The sequence below is a fragment of the Sinocyclocheilus rhinocerous genome, unplaced genomic scaffold (assembly GCF_001515625.1).
Source record: "Sinocyclocheilus rhinocerous isolate Xijiao unplaced genomic scaffold, SAMN03320098_v1.1 scaffold1038, whole genome shotgun sequence".
NCBI lineage: Eukaryota > Metazoa > Chordata > Actinopteri > Cypriniformes > Cyprinidae > Sinocyclocheilus > Sinocyclocheilus rhinocerous.
The window spans coordinates 151,203-175,662 of NW_015632707.1; the positions used below are offsets into that span (position 1 = coordinate 151,203).

Sequence of the window (24,460 nt, forward strand, 5' to 3'; positions counted from 1 at the left end):
AGTCGCTCTAGTGTTTCAATTTCAATCTGAGCCCTGCCTTGTTTTGTAATAAGTGTTACGGCACATTTTGGATAGTGTGCTGCGTTCATAAATTGGAACATTTAAATGGCATCCCTTTTTACTACTATGAAGCAAATCAAAACCACACATTGTTCTGTCCTTTCCTGCAGTCCTTCTTTTGTGAAATGATATATTTACTGTAATTTCTGAAATAAACTGCTGTGATATACTTGAATAAAAGGTGCAAATTGAAGTCGCTCTAGTGTTTCAATTTCAATCTGAGCCCTGCCTTGTTTTGTAATAAGTGTTTCGGCACATTTTGGATAGTGTGCTGCGTTCATAAATTGGAACATTTAAATGGCATATAGCAAACAGTTCTGGACGAGTGTAAGATTGACCAAGAAAGCAGCCCATTTTCAATCACAAATAACTTGCATTTGTTGACTTACAAAAGCATTCAGCTTTGGCGCTCTGCCTCTAATGTTCCTCCAAATATTAAATTTTTTTTAATGGCTTCATTTATCAGGCACTTTTTAAGGCTTTAAAGATATGGAATGGCACAAGTTTTTTAAATGTTATGGAAAATTCAAAACTTTCTGTAATGAATAGGCATTCACTCAATAAGAAAGTAAAAAATCTTACCAATTAGCCAAAAATGGCAACTGATGAATGAACAAATGACTGAAATGTAAATAAACAGTCAATTTGTTTCTTTAGAATTCTGTATATTTCAGCATTAATAACGTAAATTGTTCCGGTAGGGTACAGATTTACAGACATTGTCCAATCCATTGATTTTTTTCTAAAAACATTTATACACAATTTTCATTGGTTTTTAAAATATACATATCTGCCCTATAATACAAAGTTTCTCCATCCGTATTCTGCCATGGCTGCAGGCTCGTGGATTGGAATAAAACTCAAGGATAAAATCCACAAAGAAAAGGTGGAATGATTTACACAGAACAAAATGAAATGAAACTCCTCTGGGCATCACAGGTTCTGGTATTTTGTGCTTTGGAGTTCAAGAGGGCCTTCATTCAATCCCGGCTCTCTGCAGTGCTGACCCTCGCTGGAGGGCGACATGACTAGCATCGACGTCCTTTGGCTTCTTGCAGAAGTCCCTTCGTGATGCAACTGATCTTTATACATGACACACAATCCCATATCATCTCATGAAATGACTACCGATGAAAAACGAGGTTTGACCGAAACCTTAAAGAAACATGATGTGGGAGAAGAACAACAAACACTGGAAGGGGAAAAAAAATTTAGCATTTGGCTGACCTAGAATACCGTTCCAATGGCACGACACCTGAGGGGGAGTTACGCTACGGATCCCTTGCTAAATCTTGACCGCGACGGTCCGACCGCGTTCCACCCAGGTTGGCTGGTTGGAGCTCGATGGGGTGGTTTAGGCCAGTTCGTGACATTAGAGAAGTCCAGAGCCGAGCTCGTCGTCAGCCGCTCTGAATGTACTTCTTTATAACCACGCATCCGTGTCTGAAAAGCGGACACGGCAGATTCTGCAGCAGTGTCCACGTGTTTGTGCAAGGGTCGAAGGTCTCCATGTTGCCCAGTGCCGGTCCCTCGCTGCTCACGATCCCTCCCGTTGCATAGATCTTGCCATCTAGGATCGCCGCGCTGGGGGAGGAACAACAAGAGAGACCATTTGTAATCGTTTATTGCATCGTGTAGCACAATCTACTGTTCATTAGACCAACCTGCAGAACTGCCTGGAGTGATTCATGTTGGGGCCGGCTTTGATGTTGCCCTTGTCTGGGTCGTAGATAGTGGTGGCTCGGGCGTAGGCTCCTCCCAGGATGAAGATAAAACCATTGAGGCTCACAGCGGGAGCATACTTGTTATCTAAATAAGCCCGAAAGGAGCACAGGAGGAAAGAGAACAACAGATAGAAGTTACTTCTCCGATGTATGTTGATGAATTTTTGCCTTGGAATAAAAGCGCTGTTTTGGCGTTATCTTACACATTGTGCTCAATGCAAGATGTGTGGTGCAGCTTTTGGGATGCCTACATCCTTATCGGCACGACTTCGCAATGTTCTTTCGGGAAGATGCGGATAATTAATGAGGTAGATTACAGACTAGGGTACTGTGTCAGTCCGCAATCTTTAGAAATCGGGTTTCGTAATGCATTTATGATTTTCCCAGCCTGTTTGCTGCCACATTCCATTTCCCACATCCCTGTATCCTTTATGCTTTACGTTATTACGCGGAGAATGACAAATAACAGCAAACAGATATATGGCGCCTGTTTCGTCTAATGATTCCATACAGAGGAAATTACCTCTGTAATATCCAAAGACCCTTCACAACGTGACAGGTTTTACTCACTCTATCCTTCTTCACACGGGGTAAATGGCCAAGAAACAGAAATAATGACTGACAGTCTGACGCACGGTCGTGAACACGGAAAAGGTCGTCGAGCCGAATGCAAGAGAGAGGCTATCAGCCTTCGCTTTCTGACAGAGAAATTGTCTCACAAACGATTACAGCTGGGCCAATTTATTACACCTATGAATAATTCACGTGGCTGCGTTCAAGGTTTTGTTTTTTGTTTTTTTCCGCACCTTTGACTGACGCATGAGAAGCCGAGCACAGAAGCAATCTGTAAAACAGCGGCTGGATTTAATGGTTGAAAAGGAAGTGCGAGATGGGCTCTCGCTTGGTGGTGTGACTGCCAGGTGCTTCTCATTAAAATCCCCCACCGCTCGATTTTGAGTGACGGTCCAGATAACGCCCTCTTTTTATACCACTCCAGTCACAGCAAGCGTTGTCGAATTGATCGGCGGCATAACCCAGGGGGAGGCATCGTCTTCTGTAACAAGAGCACAGTTCTGGCGCCCCCCCCTCTTTATTCTCCTCACAAAAACGAATGCTTTTGTAGAGTCACTTCATTCAGCCTCCCCGAGTGCGTCACGAGCGCATGCATCTCGCAAGCGGTTTGAGTCGCCAGCGCTGTAGGATCAGGTCCGTTAAGTCCTAATCTCACCCTACGCAATGCTCTGTTTATCTGTTTGTTGTCTCGTTTTCAAACCCAACGCTGATGCTATCAGCAGAGCTCATTGTTGGGTTTGGCCCACGTTCTCGCTACTTGAGGGGCTCGAATGTGACGCCAAAGCTCGGTCTGCTTCTTTGATGCTGAATTCTCGCCACCGGCAAGACGTCTCAAGGTTTCGATCAAATGGGGCACCTGTATCTGGCACAATGGAGACATGAGAGATTCAGCTTTTTGAGAGCGAAACGAGACAACAACAACAGTTCGCGCCACCTATTTGCAGAGGTGTCTCGCTCAATTTTCAGGAGAGGCGAAATGCGGCAGAGAAAAGCTATTAGAAGTGTAAGAAAGGGGAAAGGAGTTGTTTGAATAGCAGGATTCCCAGAGAGTTGGGGTGAGAACGCCAGCAATAACCTGTCCTCAATAAACAAGTTGAAGCGTTTTAAGCGAGACTACTTCAGTCAAACCCATCTCACACGCCAATTGACATGCATTTATAAACACTGGCTACCTTTAGTTTCAAGACTGAGGGATGTTTGTCGACGAGTCCAGCGGTGAGTGGCTGGGAGCCAGTTCAGTGATAACTCATCAGACTCTCCAGAGGCTCCCTGAATCACTTTTTAATGTGCCTGTACTCTAAAGACGCCCTGCAATCTTGTGTAATTTGTACAAGCAATTGTTTGCAATCAATTCCCCACCGTCCACGTGGCTTCATGCACTTCCAGTGGCACTTTGCCTGCTTGACCTTCACTGACAGCTTGTCTTGTTGGCACTGTCTGAACTAGTGTTTGCTCAGTAGTGTTTACTACTGACTGCAGGTCTTCAAACAACACCATCACACGGGGACCTTGAAGAAATGAACCTGGTAAAAGCCTTGAGCATAAGACCGTCACCTCTGTGGAAATATGCAATGGTAGAATGGCACTTTCTCATTCTGGGTGAAAAAAGGGCTATATGAAAACTAAATGAAGACTTACAGGCCTGTCAATCAGTGAGAAAGAACCAAACACTAACACTGCCAGGATAGAGGTAGTCTTATTCCTAACACAAATCATGCCATGTTCAAATACCATGCTAGTATTTATCCTTAAAGGGGTCATATGATGCGATTTCAATTTTTCCTTTCTCTTTGGAGTGTTACAAGCTCTTGGTGCATAAAGAAGATCTGTAAAGTTGCAAACACTAAAGTCTCAAATCCAAAGAGATATTCTTTATAAAAGTTAAGAGTCAACCACGCCTACCTAAAAGGGCTCGTTCTAACACGCCCCCACGTGTCTACGTCACGATGTAGACATGTGATGCACTCACAGACTGCAAGTACGTTTTCATATTTAAAGGATTTGCCACTGATTATTCAAACGTGAGTTTTGAGCAGTGTAGAGTAGCACTTGTTTGTCGTTTCTCCGATCACAAATGCAGACATGGTTTTATGTTGATGTGGCGCGATGCAACTCAATGTGTAAAAAGACAGTATAAGTCATTATAATCCGTAATTATGTCCCCACTGGATGCAACAAATGCCTCGTTTATAATGGGTTTTAATGTTTTTGTCTCGTTGCTCCGGCCGGACACGGCATCACAGTATGGTGAGGTGCGTAACATTTCCGTCACACGCTTGAGGTATGCGGCCAATCACAATGCACTGGATAGCTGGCCAATCAGAGCACACCTCGCTTTTCAGACCGATGAGCTTTGTAAAAATCGACGCGTTTCAGAAAGGCGGGGCATAGAGAAGAAACAATAATGTACAGTATGTGGAAAATAATGTGTTTTTTGAACCTTAAACCGCATAAACACATTTCATTACACCAAATACACAAAATAATGTTCTTTTTAGCAACATCATATGACCCCTTTAATTTATCCTTGTATAGTCCACTAAAATTGCAACAGTAACTTATATTATTATAATTTATATAAATATTATAGTAATGCAGATATACACAGTTTCATACGTGAAGGTTAAACATGCATTAGTATTTGAAGTAACATGAACAAAGATAAATAAATGCTGTAAAATTATTGTTTAACATTAGATATAGAGTTTTTACAGCATTTGTTATTTATAAATATACAATAAGAATAGTTAAATATAACAGTTACATTATTATTTGTATTATTTAAATCTTATAATATTTAAATAATACAAATATAAATACATTACATTAAATTATTTATATTTCATTTATATTTGAATTGCAATGTTAAAAATGTATTATTTGAAGTAACATGAACTAAGATTAATAAATGCTGTAAAGTTTTTGTCCATGACCATTTAACATTAGATATCATTAACGTTTTTTTATTTTATGGCATTTACTATTAATAATTTATAATAAAATATTTTAAATATGACATCAAAATCTTAAAGTATTTAAAATAATATTTTATTTTTTTAATGTAAAATATATTAACATAAATACAATAAATGATGAATATAATATCTAAAACTTGAAATGAACATGAACCGATATTAATAAATTTGTCAAATTATTGTTCATTACTGTTTAATATTAGATTATATGAAAAAAACCTTTCATAATATGTATTAGAAAATATGAATATAAATATTTATATAAAATGTAAAAAATATAATATGAAATATTTTATACAACATGATACATTTTATTTATTTTATTATTGTTTCACATTAGCTTTTGTATTAACTAAATGTCAACATATAGAACCTTAAAGTACATTTTATTATTAATATTTATTAATATAATTTATTATTAAATATTTATATAAAATGTAAAAAATATAATATTAAATATTTCATACAACATGATACATTTTATTTACATTTACACATACATTTTATTCATTTTATTATTGTTTCACATTAGCTTTTGTATCAAATAAATGTCAACATATAGACCCTTAATGTACAGTGTTACTGCTGCATCTTCAGTGCAAGAGGATGTAGAATTGAAGGTCTAATCTGGTTCAATTTTAGTTAATAATGTTACTGGTTCTCAAAACTGGTGAACTGCGCTGTTCATTTAAACCTAATCATACACTTACAACTTCACCTATAAATACCTGCTAGAAGGTTGATTAAACGTGACTGTTCTGCACAAAGGTAAACATGGAAATATACTCAAGTGTCTGAACAATCATTACAACAAGTAAAGATGATCATGTGTAGGACTCGCATGATTATTCTTCATGTTTATCTAGTTCTATGTACTGAATGCAACTTAATTTAATGACCAAGTTAATGTAGTTTATGAAATGGCTTTTATGATGCCATAGCACAGCAATCACTGAGCTAATTGAAGCCTGAAAACCTCCTACTGCAAGTAAAGATGGTGAGTCCCAATCTGCCGTATGAGTCCTGCTGTTCTTCTGCTACGATTGAGCCCCTGAGCAAAGCAAACAACCCCATAAAAGCCTTTCACCATAGCAGACCACAAATACTCAACCCCCTCCTGGTGCCATATTGACACATACGTGTTTTTAAATCGTCTTTGGGCGAAAATTTACATGCACAAATGAACAATTTTCATTTTCCATTAACAAACTGGTGTTCAAACGAAGTACCTACCGATCATGGGGGACTCTATAAAGCTCCAGGTGTTGGTCTGAGGGACGTAAGACTGTAAAACCCCAGCCGAGCGTCCGGCCTCGTTCACGCCGCCGAACACGTAGATCTTTCCTCCGCACACCGTGGCAGCCGCCGAATGAACGGGCTTGGGCAGCGGAGACACAGTCTCCCACTGATTCGTGATGGTGTCGTACCTGAAGAAAACGCAGAGACTTTTGTTAGCATTGCTGCTGTTTGTATAGTTGTATACAACAGACACTTCTTGCAATGTGTCCTAATGAAGACGCAGTGCTTTATTGGCTGTATCAGCAGAGTTGTACAAAATTCACAACTGAAGATGGATCTCTTTTAATTAATTATGTGGATTTGTTAACTAATCACATCTTGCAGAACGTTTAATAGAAATTTGAACTGGACTGCAATTAAAAGAAATTCAGCACACGTAATGCATTATGGGAAATGGAGTCCACAAAAGTTAAATAGAAATAGAAATTAAAAATAAAGAAATACACGCACACACACACACACACACATATATATAAATTAATGTATTCAAATGATATGTAATAAATATGATGAATGAAACAAACCGAAAAAAGGTTATTAAAAAATGAAATATAGACAAAATAGGTGGTATTTCAGATATATATATATATATATATATATTAGTTATGATTAAATATATATATAAAATTATATTTATTAAATATGATTAAACATTTCAAAATTTAGTAAATGTAATGAAATAATATAAGTGATTTTTTTTTTATTCAAAACGATTAAAAAACAATTAAATATAAAAGACTAAAGAGGTGGCATTTCAAACATTGAAAATTTTTAAAAATGCATTAAATATGATTAAATATATAAACAAATATATAAACAAAAGTTAATTTATTAAAAATGATTAAATATACAGACTAAATAGGTGGCATTTCAAACATAAAAATATGATGAAATATATCAACAATAGTGAATTAATTAAAAATAACAAATATTAATTATTAAAATGATGAAATATTTAGACTAAATATATGGCATTTCATATATATTTCTTTGTTAACCAAGAATATAAAAAAAAATCTTAGTTTAATATGTTTAAACAGAAATATTTTAACAAAAGTTAATTTATTAAAAAGGAAGAAATACTGTATATAAACTACATAAGTGGAAATCAATCGATCAATCTGTCTGTCTATCTCCATCCATCCATCTATATATCCATCTGTCTGTCCGTCCATCCATCCATCCATATATCCATCCATCCGTCTGTCCGTCCATCCATCCATCTATATGTCCGTCCGTTCATCCATCCATCCATCTATATGTCCGTCCGTTCATCCATCCATCTACATGTCCGTACGTCCATCCATCCATCCATCCATCCATCCATCTATATATATATCAGTCCGTCTGTCCATCCATCCATCCATCTATATATATATATCCGTCTGTCCGTTCATCCATCCATCCATCTATATATCCGTTCATCCATCCATTTATCTATATATCCATCCATCCATCCATCCATCCATCTATATATCCATCCGTTCATCCATCCATCTATATATCCGTCCATCCATCTATCCATCTATATATCCGTCCGTTCATCCATCCATCCATCTATATATCCATCCGTCCGTTCATCCATCCATCCATCTATATATCCGTCCGTCCGTCCATCCATCCATCCATCTATATATCCGTCCGTTCATCCATCCATCTATATATCCGTCCGTCCGTTCATCCATCCATCCATCTATCTATCTGTCCGTCCATTCATCCATCCATCTATCCGTCCGTCCGTTCATCCATCTTCCGTCTGTCCATACAATTAATTAATGGCAGAATGACACAAAGAGAAAGCGGCAGCCGTGCGGCAATTCCACCGCTTGCCGCGTCCCGTGTGAAAGGGCCTTAATCCACACAGGCAACTGTCACCTCTCTCTCTCTCTCGAATAATTAATTCAAGTTGCTAAATGTTATAATTAATTAATTTAAATAAATGTGCTCTTACCACACTATTTAATCTCTTTCTGATCTGAAGCGGGCAGAATGCTGAGCTAACGAGTGGTGCACCGCTAGTGTAACTTTTTTCGTTTTGCGCAAGCTGCAGCAGTTCCGTTCCGTGTAACAGAAACACTCGGTTTAGCGGAACCTTTACAATTAATTAACCGTGACGTTTTAAAGCGCGGTTAATCGCGAAAACGGTTAATCGCTGCATCCCTAGCTCTCAGTGATGAAGCGTCTCCCAGCTCTTCTGTGTTCACCTACGACATACGGCCGTCCAGCTGGAGCGCTCATCCTGCGCCATTCTTCTCAGGATCAGTCGCTCCTAATTGCTCTGAATGACGCGGCTGTCTGTGTTCATCTGTCTCCTGACAGCCCAACATCCCCCAAAAGGTCACACGAATGGCTGAGTCAGCTTGAGGGAACGTCAGAGAACGCCTCAAGTATAGCAAAATGCTTTGGCTCCTGCGACTATTGATTAACTATGTAAATAATCAAACACATGCGGACACGAAACACAATTATGAAGCGAACGTAACTGATTACTAACTGCAGATACTTTCTGTATGATAAATGCATGAACAGCTTTGCCAATATTTCAATTCACTGCAGGCAACATTAGCGGAGGTATAAAGATGATGAGAAAAGGAATCTAGCAGGCAGGAAGAGAAGCCTCGGGCTACAAATACATTAGCAACAGCTAGCACAAATCGAGTGAGACGCCGCAGCCATCAAATAATGCAAAAATGCTCAAAGTAATGGCAAGTGACTCGACTAGCTGAGTTTACCTTTGATAAGTTGTACTTTTTAAGCGCACACTTGAATAAGAGTGCCGTCTCTGCAGTTTCGACACTACAAACTACTTTTTTGAGGTTTATTCCATCAGTCTTATTTATTGTGTGTAATTTACTGTTGTAGCTGCTCAACATTTGTCTGTACCATTGTTTCTCTACTCTATTTTACTTCCCTGCAATGGGATAATAAAAAATAATAAACCTGACATCAACTTTGACTCCATGAATATTGTACACTATTTTTACGTTATAGTTTTTTTTAAAGCTTTAGCTGCACAAATCCATGTTTTCACGTGTTTAGAACTATAAGAAATGTTTGACAGATTATCATAATTTTAGCATGAAAAGTAGCTAGTTTAAAATAATACATTACGTTTCATTTTAAGCCCTTGAAAGGGGATTTTGGCCTGTTCAACCCTGCAGATGTCTTGACCTCAAATACACTAAAAAAATGCTGGGTTAAATATAACCCAGCGCTGGGTTAAAAAGGGACAAATCCAGCTATTGGGTTGTTTTGACCCAGTTATTGGGTGGTTTTAACCCAGCAGTTGGGTTGTTTTGAGTCAAAACAACCCAATAGCTGGATTTGTCCCTTTTTAACCCAGCGCTGGGTTATATTTAACCCAGCATTTTTTAGAGTGTGGAATTAAAACCAATAGGATTTTTTTTTTTTTTATGTTTCATATTTTAGATACATTTTGATATTTAATAGTAATGTTAATTTTAAATTGTAATTAATTCACCAATAACACAACATAATAAATAATATTAATTAATAAAAAAAATTAGGTGTCCCACATTTAGCATGCGTCTCATTTCTCAATTTTTACACAAATTGTAATGCTGACATTCTATTCAATAATATTTTGTTATATTTAGTTTGACTTCATGAGGATTGATGATCACCTTAAGCACCTTGTTCCATTAACAATGTGTTAAAAAGAAAAAAAAAGTTTGAGGCTTTTTTATTTTTCTTTATTTTATTTGATAAGTTTGGGGTCATTAAGATTTGTTTTGTACATTTTTGAAAAAAGTCTCTTACGCTAACCAAAGATGCATTTATTTGATTAAAAAATACTACAAAAACACTAATATTGTGAAATATTAATACAATTTAAAAGAACTGTTTTCTATTTGAGTATATTTTAAAATGTAATTTATTCCTGTGATGCAAAGCTGAATTTTCAGCATAATTACACCAGTCGTCAGTGTCACATGATCCTTTAGAAATCATTCTAATATGCTGATTTGCTGCTTTTTTTTTAATCTTGTTTGATTGTTTGATGAATAGAAAGTTCAAAAGAACAGCAGTTATTTAAAATAGAAATCTCTTGTAACTTTATAAATGCATTTACCGTTACAATTTTTCATCAATATTTTGATCAATTTAATGAATCCTTGCTGAATAAAAAAGTTATAATTTCCTTAAAGAAGAAGAAAACATTAAGTTTGAACATTAGTGTATATTGTTCAAATACAGTCCAAGTGATTGCAAGTTTCAAAAACCTGACCTTTCTAGAGGCGACTGAGAAGGGAATGAAATGAGAGTGAGATGGAGTGAATAAGGTATGAAGCACATAATAATGGATGTTATCCAGTCGGATGCGCTCCTGTAATTATAAGAGCTACTGTACCGTGACCCACATTCACCCGCCTCACAATCCACTCTCTGTTTAATCACACGAGAGTCTCTGATTGGCTGCTTTGATAACCTGTGTCTGCAGGGAGCCAATGAGATCAGCCGGAGCAGGATGTGATGAGGGCTGTTAGGACACATGAATAGAAAATCTCCTCGCGTTTGCTCTGATAAAGCCAGAGAATGGCACTTCTGAGCTCCTGTCCGACCTTATCCTTCCTCCCATCCTTGAAGAAGCGGTTTATCTGCCGTCCCTCTCAGGTATATCCACGCGACGCCATTGCGGTCAAGGGTCAAGTTCGTTGCGCTTGCCGAGCCAGCGGCGTAAACACGCTCAGCTGGAATCGATACATCTTGGGCGTCTGTGGCCTCTCACTATTTGAGGAATTTCTACAGCATTAAGCAAATGATCTGTGCTAGATTTAACAGCATAAAACTCTCCAGCGCTGGATGTTTCCTACGCACACCTGCAACTTGCACTCTTTGTTAATGCACCAAGATGATAGAGTTCATTAGTCTGTTTACTGTGACTGTTATTAGTAGTGTTTGCCAAGCTAAACATCGTTTAACACGTGCAGAACACCTGCAGAACTGCATAGTAACACCCTAAGATCTGTGTTACTTTATTATATACTATTATGAGATTTATTACAATTTTACTTTAAGCTTTAGCTTTGATTTTTATTTTTTTATTTTAGTTTTTGTCATTTTGTTTTTTTGTCATTTAGATTTGATTTAGTTTCAATAATTTGAATTATTTGAATATCATTTTATTTGAATACTAACTCATTTCTGTTAGTTTCACATTTTCGCAGGGTTCTTTTTTGTTGTTGTATATTTTACTATAGTTTTAGTAAATTTGTTACGTGCTTTTGTCATTTTTATAAAAAAAAATCTTCCCGTTTATTTTTATTTTCGTTTTAGTAAATGTAGCACTAAATTAAACTTATTATATTTCAGTGTAGTTTTAGTAATTTTTTGTATATGTGCTATTTTTATCATTTTAAAATATAAAATATTTTTTAAATATTATGTATTTATTTTTAGTTTTAGTAAACTCATTTTACTTCAGTCATTTTTATTAATCTTTTTTAGATTATTTATATATGTTTTAGTCGTGTGTGTGTGTGTTTTAGTTTTATTATAGTACTAACTTAAACTCGTTTTATTTGTTATTTTATTTCAGTTAATATTTCTAATTTTCATTCAAGTTTTTATATCGAGCGTTTTCATTTAAATTTAAGTTTTTGTAATTTTTTTTGTGCTTATGCCAATATTGTTTTTTTTTTTTTCAGTTTGTACTTTTAGTAATTTTAGTACTTTAACTTAATTTCAGTTAGTTGCCAAGGCAACATATCTCTTTCTTGTTCAAATTTTTCATTGAACATTTATATTTTATTTTATCTTTATTTCAATGAGCAAAAACACATTGGATTAGTTTTAGATTTAGTTCTCAGTAATAACACTGCATGAGATCCATAGAACACTCTAGAATCTGCATAGCAACACTTGGCAACCGCACAGCAAGCACAGTTCACATAACTTTGAGGAAACATCTAGCTATGAATGCATTTAATTCATAATTATTACCATCTTTCATTTTACTGCTGTTGCCGTTTTATAAAAGAAATGAGCCCCAAGAGGCCATTCTAATGATTTTACAGCAGTTAAGAGGGGTTTCAGCTTCACGTCATGCCTAATTACACTCTTTTCTGGGGTAAAATCACTGGAACAGTCTCTCGTGGCTTATAGCTTTAATCCACATATATATATGTAGAATTCAACACATTTCATAGTTTCAAAACTATTTCATTTACAGCGAGAATGTTTCTTTTTATTTTGGACAATAAAACAAGATTCATCTCAACTTGCCAAGGATAACACAAGGTCAAAGACCGCTTTTCCATCGCCGTCTTTGTTATTAGAAAATAATACATGGCATCTAGCGTGTACAAAAAAAAACGAATATAGAGAACATAAAAGGAGTTAATCTAACAAATGCATTTTTAACTTTCTTATCAGAGATTAACTGCAGTCAAAACAGCTGTGAATATATTATTATCCACATAATGTTCTGCTCTCATGTGGATTCTGATCAAATGAAGTAGATATCAAATATCAATACAATTTCATTTATATAAAAGCAATTATGTTTTATTAGTAGTACTTAATTATACGTGATTATACTGAATTCTATAATATATCAATAATAATTATATACTATTACAATATTGCAATTTTACTTTTACCTTTAGCTTTTATTTTTTTAATATTTTGTTCTTTTTTAAATTTTCATTTCAGTTTTAGTAAATACAGCACTAACCTAAACTCATTTTATTTCAATCATTTGCCAAGGCAGCATTTATAATTTTGTTCAAGTTTTTAGAGTGTTTTTGTTCTAAGTTTTAATTGAAATTGCCAAGACGACACTTCTAATTTTCTGGGGGGGTTTTCCCTTTGTTTTTTTTTCTTTATTTCTTATTAGATTTTCATTTCAATTTTAGTTTTAGTTTTAGTAATTTTGTTATGTGCATCTGGCATTTATTTATTAAATTTTTTAAGATTTCTATTTAGCTTTAATTTGTTTATTTCGGTTTTAGCGTTTTTTAGAACTTAAACTCATTTTATTTCAGGTATAGTTGTCAAGCTAACTCCAAACAGCAGTGAATATATATAAATAACTTGTTTTTATGTTTTTATGTGGATTTTGATCAAAGAATAAATTAAATATGAATATATTGTCATCTATATAATATAATATAATATAGTTTCATACTAATTTTAATTACTTTTTAGTTAACTTTTATGTTACCATGTGTTATTAATTTTAGGCCTACAATTACTTTACTTGAAATGTTTCAAATCAAGTTTCTTACTTTAAATGAACAATAAACCCCTGTTCTGTACAATGACAATCCTGCCTGCAGCTCTATTCTGAGGTAAATGCATTAAAACAGATGTGTGTTTTTTGAAAAGAAGCATTTCGATGGCAGAAAAAGACATTCGCTCACCCTTTGTGGCCCGACACAATAAATAAACAGCATTTGATGGACTTAATTTGCAGTCTGAATCTTGTTTCACGCACGCTAAAGCGGTTTGTAATTGAGGTTACGGCCCCTCACAGAGACATCACTGAAGGCTTCAGCTTCCTCACACTGCAGTTAAACTTCTGTATTATTTATTGTGAGGTAATCAGCACAGCAAACGTGTTAAGCAGTGAATGGCTGCAGTGTGGATGCGTTGGGCTGCAGTGACGTGAATATCGCTCACAGCACTGTTTGAACACGTTGGCTTTAGTTTCTGCAGAGAATGGCTGGGGAAAGACTGGGTTGCGTCTGAGCTCTGTGACAGGCTTCTCTGCGTTCGTCCGGCTACAAACGCTGAACCTATCACCGGGCTCAGAGGTTAATTGTGCGGGATGACAGCCGCGTCATAGTCCTGCTCCTGCAACAATAAAATACAACTCGCCAATTCTCTTTAGAAAAGAGGCGACCTTTGCATCCTGAGGTCTTTATAAAGGTCATCCGGTTGGACAGTCTATAGATAAAGATCCTTTTACAGCAGTTTGCCCGTCTCGAGGAACTGCTGCGACACAAGCTCAAGATCTAGAGATGAATGCCAGGACTGAGTCCCTTGCTAAATGTGCAGTTGTTTATTGTAGATTATCAGTGTCAAGTTTAATACTGTCACTTTGAATGTGACAGCTGTTCTGATGTTTCATCAGACTTAAAGGCAGAGTAAGTGATTTCTGGTAGCCAATGTTGATATTTGAAATCACCAAAACAAACACGCCCCTACCCCAATCTGATGCAAAATAACAAACATATTTACACCAATGAATATCTATTACGTCAAATCATTCAAATTTACTCAACACACAAACTGATTAGATTTTTTTTTTTTCAATTTATTGGACAGAAATGACACCTTTTCACTCACAAATCAAATCAAATAAATAAAATATAAACTATTTTTAAATCAACATATTAATGGACAGTAATGTTAACTCATTTTACAAATAAAATAATAAAATAAAATATATATTTTTAAATCCACATATTAATGGACATAGTAATGTTAACTCATTTTAAAAATAAAATAAAATATATATTTTTAAATCCACATATTAATGGACATAGTAATGTTAACTCATCACCCAAATAAAATAAAATAAATATGTTTTTATAAGTCAACATATTCCTGTCTGGACACAATAATGTTAACTTTTATAAGAATAATCTATTCACTCACAAAATAAAATAAAATATTTATTTTCCAAATCAACATATTCCTCCTTGTCTAGACATAGTAATGTTTCTTTGAAAGACAAATATATGTGTCTTTGAAAGATATAGCGTGTTCTTTGAAATGTTTAATCTATATAATTTAATGCAAAAAAAAAAAAGGACTCCCTAACATATTTCATAGATTAAGTCAAACTCTAATTTAATTAAATGTATTTAAATTCAGCACGCATATACTATGTGCTTAAAAAATAAAATTTTAAAGACTAATATTCTATGTACTATCTTTTAGTTCCTGGTGAGTAACTGTGTTGAAATCGCATCATATGACCCCTTTAATTAAGTGCTTCAAACAAAACTCATTATCTTTCCAAGCCTTGGTGTACAAACGTTAAATCCACTGACTACTTCCTCCTCCTATCTTAACGTCTTTTAAACACTATATTGCGTCCTGGTGGATAAAAATCTGCTTTTTAGTTCTGTTTGCAGTATGCATGAGATGTTCATTTCATCTGTTAACTTAATCTAATCTGCTCTTAAAGGGCCGGCACGATCAGCCCACACAGATATGTCTAATAATCTCTCTGATCTCACCAATTTGTGATGTGGCTCTTCCAGGCTTCCAGTGGCGTCTGCACACACAGTATCGCTGCAGAGGGCACATTGAGCCTCCATCAGGAGAACTCCGCACAGCACTCCGACTTAATTGGATTTGTGCATCACACACAAATTGTGACATTACAACTCGACAGCGGAGTAGGTCATGCGCCAATTACCAAAGCTCACGACGCGAGCGCGAGCGGCCACGGAAGCTCGCCTAAGACTTCATTACCCGCCCGCGCTTCCCTTTTCATTATGTGCTGAATGAAGCGGTGCTTACCATACTGTACACCCGAGTGCTGCTGGCAGAGTCGGCACAGGATCCACAGACGCAGACGACGGCAAAAGAACAGCCTGTGACTGTGTGTTTGGTGTCTTTAATGAGACACAGCCGTCTTTCACTGCTGTCTGTGGTCTTCTTTAAAGAAAGACTCAGCCGTACATTATTTCACTTTTATCTGTGACATAACTTCTCTCTTGGCAACATTACTGTCATCCATCACATACTCATCACAGGTTCGAATGGTAATCACATCATGGTCAAAAGTTCGAAATAATTACATTTTAGTAATGTTTTTGAAAGTCGTCACCAAGGCTGCATTTACTTGATCAAGCATACAGTAAATAAACAGTAATATTGTGAAATATTATTACAATTTAAAATAACTTTTTTCTATTTGAATATATTTTAAAACATAATTTAGCTGAATTTTCAGCATCCTTACTCCAGTCTTCAGTGTCACATGAAATCCATATAATAAAAATTGTAATATATAATATTTAAACAGTATATTTGAATACGTTTTTATATATAAAATTTATATTAGTAATATTTCAGATATAATATATTTATGCATTTATACGCACAAGTAAAATTATTTTATATTTTATTATATATTATTAGAACTGAATAGAAATGGTAACTTTAAAATGTATAAAATTCAAAACAGCATTTATTTCAAATAGAAATAACATTTGAAATGTCTTTACTGTGATTTTTGATCAATTTATTGATTTATTGCATCCTTGCTGTATAAAAGATGGAATTTTTCTTAAAAAAAAAAAATATATATATATATATATATGTAGCACATAAAAACACCTGAGCTTCTCATATTTAAAGCAAAATCTGTCCCACAAGACTAACCAAGTCACACTTGTTCGCACAAAATCCCGCAAAATGAAGTTAAATTAAACATGCCATTTAAGTTAATTTGAGCTCTTGAATAGGTCAGCCAGTATAATTGCTCCCTCAAACCACTGTGTAATACTGAGAATAATTCTATGTCAAAAAGCAGAAACTCAAAGTCCTTTTAAAAGGACTGTTTGAATTATTTCGGAATTTCATGTAAATGAGCCAAACCTTTACTACAAACCTGATCTCCACATCAACACATCACACAAACTATTCATTTATAAAAACAGCGCAAATAATATTTCATGACATCACAACCCGCATATCGCCCAGAGGAAATAGTGGATATTCCTAATCTTTCCCGCGGCTCCGTTCATCATGCTGTTGTCTCAGTCCCTGTTTCTCCAGCACGAGCCGTATCTTCCGTCAGCAAACCCTCGGCTTTCCACAGCTGGAGGGAAAGCAGGAAGGAACAAGAGAAATGAGTTGCCTGCTGGTGCAACTTGGAAATCTCCCAAACCATCAGCCAGTCATTTATCTGGCTGATGGTACACAGTCTCGCTCAGACATCCATTACTTCCACCAACCTAATACCCTTCTTGGGTGCAGCCGAAATATATATCGCCGTCACAGCACACATGACTGCAGAAGTGACGGCTGATCTGGGGTCAGTGAATATTCAGGGCCTCTGTGAACACGCGTGAGGTCATACTTTGACAAAATACGGGAGCATGATACACTTTTTGAAACCTTTTATCTGTTTTGTGTCTTTTTTTCATGAAGTAAACCTCGCAATTTTACTGAGGCGAAAGCTAAAAAGTTCCCACTAACCTCAGGCATGGCCAAATATTAGAATCTGCTCTGCTGTCAGACTCAAGAGTTTGGTCTTTCTGTGTCCAGTGTGAACTGTGTGCACTGATGAAAGTTTAATGTGAGCAACTCGCCGGGTTTGTTTAGAGGTGAACAGGCAGTTCTGCTTAGATAAAATAGAGTTGCTGGATTTGCCAAAGTTTGTGAGGTTGATGGAATCGTGCCTTATTAAAAGAGTTTCACAAGCACCACAAATTCTTCAACAAATTCCTCCAGCACAACTGTATATTCTGAGTTTGTGTGTCTTGTGCAATATCTGCTGCTTATTATCTGCGTGGAAAGAAACTTTGACCACAAAGTCAACAAACAGGTTCAATGTTTTTGCTGTTGTCAGTGCCATGATTTAAACAAGCCTCCAACTTAATTCAGAATCAGCTACAATATGACAATATGTAATGATCCAATGATGATATCAGCTGCATTATGATTTACAAAAACTGTTGAATATGAAATGCCAGAAGCATCAAACACAGACAATGATGTTAACTCACTCATTCATTAATTATTTATATGCACATTAGGTTTAATCTGAAATACTAAAATAACTCAAACTAAAATGAAAGTTAAAAACTATAACAAGTTAAAAACAAAATTAAAACCAAAAGAAAAAAAAATAGTATATACTATATACTAGTATAGTATATGATACTGAAATTGTACTAAAACTATAACTTAATAAAAAAATATATAAATCAAATCATGATTCTTTATATATTGCATATTTGTCACACTTACAAGATTCAGATCATCAAACAAATTTTAATATTACACAAAAATAATGCAAGTAAATACAAAATGCAGTTTTTAAACGATGATTTCATTTATTAAGGGAAAAAAGCTGTCCAAACCTACCTGGCCCTACGTGAAAATTTATTGCCCCCTTCTGTTAAATCATGAAAGAACTGTGATTAAATATGCTAAGAACAACTAACTACCCAACCAAATCAATCAATCAATGAAGATGTTTTGATAAATCAAATTAAATATATATTTTATATTTTACACCCACTGATGTATGTTTGGCCACACACACACACATATATATATATTATATATGTGTGTGTGTGTGGCCAAACATACATGTCTAGAGTGTATATGTATATATATATACACAGACACACAAACATACACAGATTTAATACAGTGTATCAATGTATGTTAATCACAAACATAAATTTAAATATTTGTTTAAAATATCTGTTTAATCTGTACCTGCTGATAATCAATATGACAATAAACATAAGGTTGGCTGAATACTCTTCCGATCATAATTCAATGCCTCGAGAAACTTACAAGTTCCTCTTTTGGGATGCAACGAAAGCATATTCCATGAGAGGCCCAGATTCCTCTCATTAGATACCCACCAGGACTAAATATGCCCCTTTCTGAGATGATGGAAGAAGATGAAGCTTTTTCTGGCCACGAGCTCAGCAAACTGAGTCGGAGGGAGCGAGCCGCCCCGCCGAGTGCTTCGCTCCAGGAGGCTGGCGATCGAACGCTGCCCGCGGTCACGCGTATGGAGCCGGGGCTGAGGAGCCGGGAGAACGGGAGCGGAGAGGTTTGTAATTAGAGAAGGGGTTTAGGGAGGTTTTGGCTCCTTTTCATACTCATTTTCCACACCAGCAGAAGGAACGCGAGGCAGGGGACAGGGCAGAGTGAGCTGGAGGAAGGGGAGCAGGCGCAGCGGGGGATGGCACTCTGAAGATAGTTTTTAAATGATGATTTCATGTATTGAGGGAAAAAAGCTGTCCAAACCTACCTGGCCCTACGTGAAAAATTATTTGCCCCTCCTCTTAAATCATGAAAGAACTGTGATTAACCACATTATTTTAGAAAGCTGAGTTAAATTTCACTAGCCACACGCAGGCCTGATTACTGCCAGACCTGTTGAATCAAGAAATCACTTAAATAGAACCTGTCTGACAAAGTGAAGCATGCTTAAAGAGCAACACATCATGCCGTGATCTAAAGAAATTCAAGAACAGATGAGAAACTAAATAGTTGATATGTATCAGTCTGGAAAGAGTTATAAAACCATTTCTAAGGCTTTGGGACTCCAGCGAACCACGGTCAGAGCCATTATCCACAAATGGAGAAAACTTGGAACAGTGGTGAATCTTCCAAAATTCATTTCCTACCAAAATTACTCCAAGAGCGCAACGACGACTCATCCAGAAGGTCATAAAAGAACCCAGAACAACATCTAAAGAACTGCAGGCCTCACTTGCCTCAATTAAGGTCAGTGTTCATGATTCAACAATAAGAAAGAGACTGGGCAAAAACGGCATCCATGGGAGAGTTCCAAGGCAAAAGCCATTGCTGACCAAAAAGAACACAAAGGCTCATCTCACATTCGCCAAAAAAATATCTTGGTTATCCCCAAGACTTTTGGGCAAATATTCTGTGGACTGATACAACAAGAGTTGAACTTATTGGAAGGTGTGTGTCCCGTTACATCTAGCATAAAACCAACACAACATTTCATAAAAAAGAACATCATACCAACAGTCAAACATGGTGGTGGTAGTGTGATGGTCTGGGGCTGCTTTGCAGCTTCAGGACCTGGATGACTTGCCATAATTGATGGAACCATGAATTCTGCACTCTATCAGAAAATCCTGAAGGAGAATGTCCGGCCATCAGTTTGTGACCTCAAGCTCAAGCGCACTTGGGTTATGCAGCAGGACAATGATCCCAAACACACCAGCTGAATGGCTCAAGAAAAACTAAATTAAGTTTTTGGGTGGCCAAGTCAAAGTCTGGACTTAAATCCGATTGAGATGCTGTGGCATGACCTTAAACAGTCCATTCATGCTCGAAAACCTTCCAATGTGGCTAAATTAAAACAATTCTGAAAAGAAGAGTGGGCCAAAATTCCTCCACAGCGATGTGAAAGACTCATTGCCAGTTATCGCAAACACTTGATTGCAGTTGTTGCTGCAAAGGGTGGCACAACCAGTTATTAGATTTAGGGGGCAATTACTTTTTCACGTAGTGCCAGGCAGGTTTGGACAGCTTTTTTCCCTTAAATGAAATCATCATTTAAAAAAACTTTATTTTTTACAAAACTGCATTTTGTATTTACTTGCATTATCTTTGCGTAATATTAAAATTGGTTTGATGATCTGAATCTTTTAAGTGTGACAAATATGAAAAACAGTAAGGGGGCAAAACCTTTTTCACACCACTGTGTATATATATATATATATATATATGAAGAGTTCAGATGCAAAAAAGGGTTGAGGCTGGGATTTAGCGCAGTTGAAGTGAAAAGACTTGATGAACATATACTATGTGTGGAGAGCATTCACTCAGTATCGTTATCTCATGTTTTTTTTTATTGTTGTGAATTGGTGGGTTTTTGTTAAATGTGAGCCAAAATCATCACAATTACAAGAACCAAAGACTTAAACTACTTCAGTCTGTGTGCATTGAATTTATTTAATACACGAGTTTCACAATTTGAGTTGAATTACTGAAATAAATGAACTTTTCCACGACATTCTAATTTATTGAGATGCACCTGTATATATATATATATATATATATCCATCCCTCTGGGGTCTGAAGGTGTTTTGGGGCCCTGAAGAATTTTTGACATGCCCTGACATTTGTGTTTTTTTTCGCATCTTAAAAACATATTAATGGCTAATGTCTGATAACACTGTATTCAGCTCAAACTGGGCTATAATAATATGTGAGCAGCATTAATGTACAAGTTTGTGTTTTTGAGAAAACGTTTATGCATGCTTAGTGAAAAACTGAAATAATTAAGTCACTGAAATAAGGCCATAAAACACAAACAGAATATTTGTTCACAAGACTTTTTAGAACTGGATGTGGTAGACTAGAGTTTTTGCTACAAAATGATGTGAAAATTATCATGTTCACTCGTTCACAGAAAACAATATATTGATTTAACTTTTGTAAGACATGATTTGTGTTAGAAAGGCATATGTGAGGGAGTGACATGAATATTTTGTGATTCACACCTGAGAGACAAAGGGCACCCCATAATGGGCCATCAATATGAATGTGGCTGAGGCAGGTAAGAAAGAGTGTGAGGAGAGTAAATTAATGTGTGTTTTTGATTATTTCTATTTTACTTACAACACAGTATAATAAAAATATACACAGTGAAGGTCAAGGACTCATGATTGAACATACTGATCTGAACACTGAGACTTGAACAGTAACACACCTTTGTGCCAAACATTTCTAGACTCTAATAACATTCATAGTGTTAACACTACTTTTATATCTTGTGGTTTTATATGTTATAAAACATTAAACAAATTTCCTGGCGTTGTGGGACATTTAGACAATGAAATGACACATATTTCAAAATGTTTCTCTTGATTTCATACATGTAGTCAGGAATTATAGTTTGGGAAAAGTCTAACTAGTAAAATGTGTACAAGTTATGTCTCAATAACAACAGATGCAAGTAATCTTAGGCTACTCATCAGAGTGATATCCTCCACTGGATCTAGCTGCGTGACGCATCGCGTTGTGTTCTTCTTCTTCTTAAGGTAGGTAAATTCTGGGTTATTCCTCTCAGCGCGTCTTCTTCCAGAAACAAAAAGTAGCCAGGATGAACTTGTTTGTTTATGCAGAGGTGATGTGGGTGTTTACATGCGCGTGCATCTCACGTGGATGTTTAGAATTTGAAAAGCGCGATCGGCTCGTGGGCATAATCGCATTAGAGACTTATTCTTATCTGTACAATAAAAAATGACTGAGTATTTTTAGTTCTTTTCGAGGTCATCAAGAAAATACGAGACAGACCACACCGGTGCAGGCTCTGACCCCAGGGATATATATATATATATATATATATATATATACACATTACTTGAAATAAATTAATATTAAGTAATTTTAGAAATATTTAAAATAACATTAAAAATAGTTAAGTTTAAGTTGAACAATAATAAACAATACAGACATTTAACAACAAATAAAAATAATAAAATTTACTGTGAGATCGGGCCGTAAGGCACCCGGTTGCCTGGCCATCCATTCATTTGTCACACCTGTGATGGTGTCTAATGAAGTACAGCCTCAATGTATATCTGTCATGGGACTACCAGTGAAGCGTCTCCATCAACAAAACAACAAAGTACATTTTACTATGTGCACTACTGTATATACACTTTGCAAAAACTCCTGTTCTTATTTTGCAGTTAAATTGCCTCAAATCCTTTAAACAAATGAAATGTGCATTAGAAACAACGCAGCATACAATATGAAGACTTTAAAGTATCATTAAATCTGCCATTGCAAGAAGACAAAATACACTTACATTCAAGATACAAGCTGTTCAAACACATATTAATATGTTTTGATTTTCAGTGTTGCTTCTCAAGTGCATTTATCAGGACTTTATATTTTTATTTTTTGATATTTTTACCGGTAAAGAAAAACTTACAATTCATTAGGAACAAGTTCTAAATCCCATTTATTTCATATTTTCAGGATGCATGATTACACATGCATATTTTAAACAAATGTACTGGTAATTTTCTGCCAAGACATAAATGTATTAATTTCCAAGCAATTATTTTATCCAAACATGAATTTATTAATTTGCAAGTTATGCACAATTCAAGTTACAGGCAAAATAAAATTAAAAAAAACATTAATATTAATCTATTAAATTGTGCCCTACTTTTAAGTAATACAATTAATTATTTTATATATAATTAATTCATCATATTTATTAATTTATCTAATGTCAGCATACTTTAAACACTTAAGTGGTTATTATATTATATACACTTATATCTCAGTGATATATATATATATATATATAGAGAGAGAGAGAGAGAGAGAGAGCGAGAGAGATTATATAGATATATATATATAGATTTATTTATGAATTTAAATATATATTTATTTTTATATAAATATATAACAATATATATAATTTTTTTGTCGGCCATACTGTACAGTACATTATAAAGTTGACATATCCTGTGGTATGACAAGTTATACTCCATTTAAAACTACTTCACAGTTTTGCTAATCATTTTATAATCATTATGAATGCAGTTTAATGACCTCATATTAATTTAGAAACTACACGAAATAATTGCGCTTTAAAAATTCATTTATCACACTTCAGGACTATTTAAATGAGCTAGTGAAGGCTAAAAGGCTAAAGAAAAATGGAGAGCAGTTAGAGTAACTAAAGTATTCACATCAATTTAAACCTGAAATACTTACAATCTTTTATTTATTTATGCATGTGTTATTTTACTATGAATGGTTCTTTATCTATACGAGATTTCATCTCATTTCCATGAATTAAAAAGATATAAAGCGCAAACAAAAGAACCACGAGGGCATATTAAACAACACAAACCATGTAATAATGCGAAGCCTCAACAGCACAAACGACCCAGGAAATCAAGAAGCAGAGTTTGATTTTAATAGTGTTAGAAACAGCAGCACAGAGCATGTGAGGTCATGCTTTATGCACAGATGTCCGCTCTAATGCTCTGTGTTGTTGCTCTCATTATCTGAATGAACTCAGCAATTATATAAAATATTCCAGAGCTATTTGGCTGTATTATCGATATGAGCTCATTAAACTCAAAATGG

The 24,460-nt window shown here is 35.5% G+C and overlaps 1 protein-coding gene across 5 annotated transcripts in view; it reads right to left on the reverse strand.

The window, feature by feature from the left end:
- Nucleotides 1–740: 740 nt before the first annotated feature.
- The window catches only part of LOC107742703 (kelch-like protein 29), a 287,726-nt gene continuing 264,006 nt past the window's right edge, over nucleotides 741–24,460 (reverse strand). For 4 of the 5 annotated variants that reach the window (XM_016555731.1, XM_016555728.1, XM_016555730.1 and 1 more), the window contains 3 exons: nucleotides 6,566–6,759; nucleotides 1,725–1,869; nucleotides 741–1,644 (listed from right to left, as the gene is read on the reverse strand). In XM_016555731.1, coding sequence (XP_016411217.1) covers nucleotides 1,461–1,644; nucleotides 1,725–1,869; nucleotides 6,566–6,759 — 523 coding nt within the window. In that variant the 3' untranslated portion in view covers nucleotides 741–1,460. Of the gene's footprint in view, nucleotides 1,645–1,724; nucleotides 1,870–6,565; nucleotides 6,760–17,362; nucleotides 17,436–24,460 lie in introns of those variants that run through there. The other variant, XM_016555732.1, reaches the window with a different exon arrangement.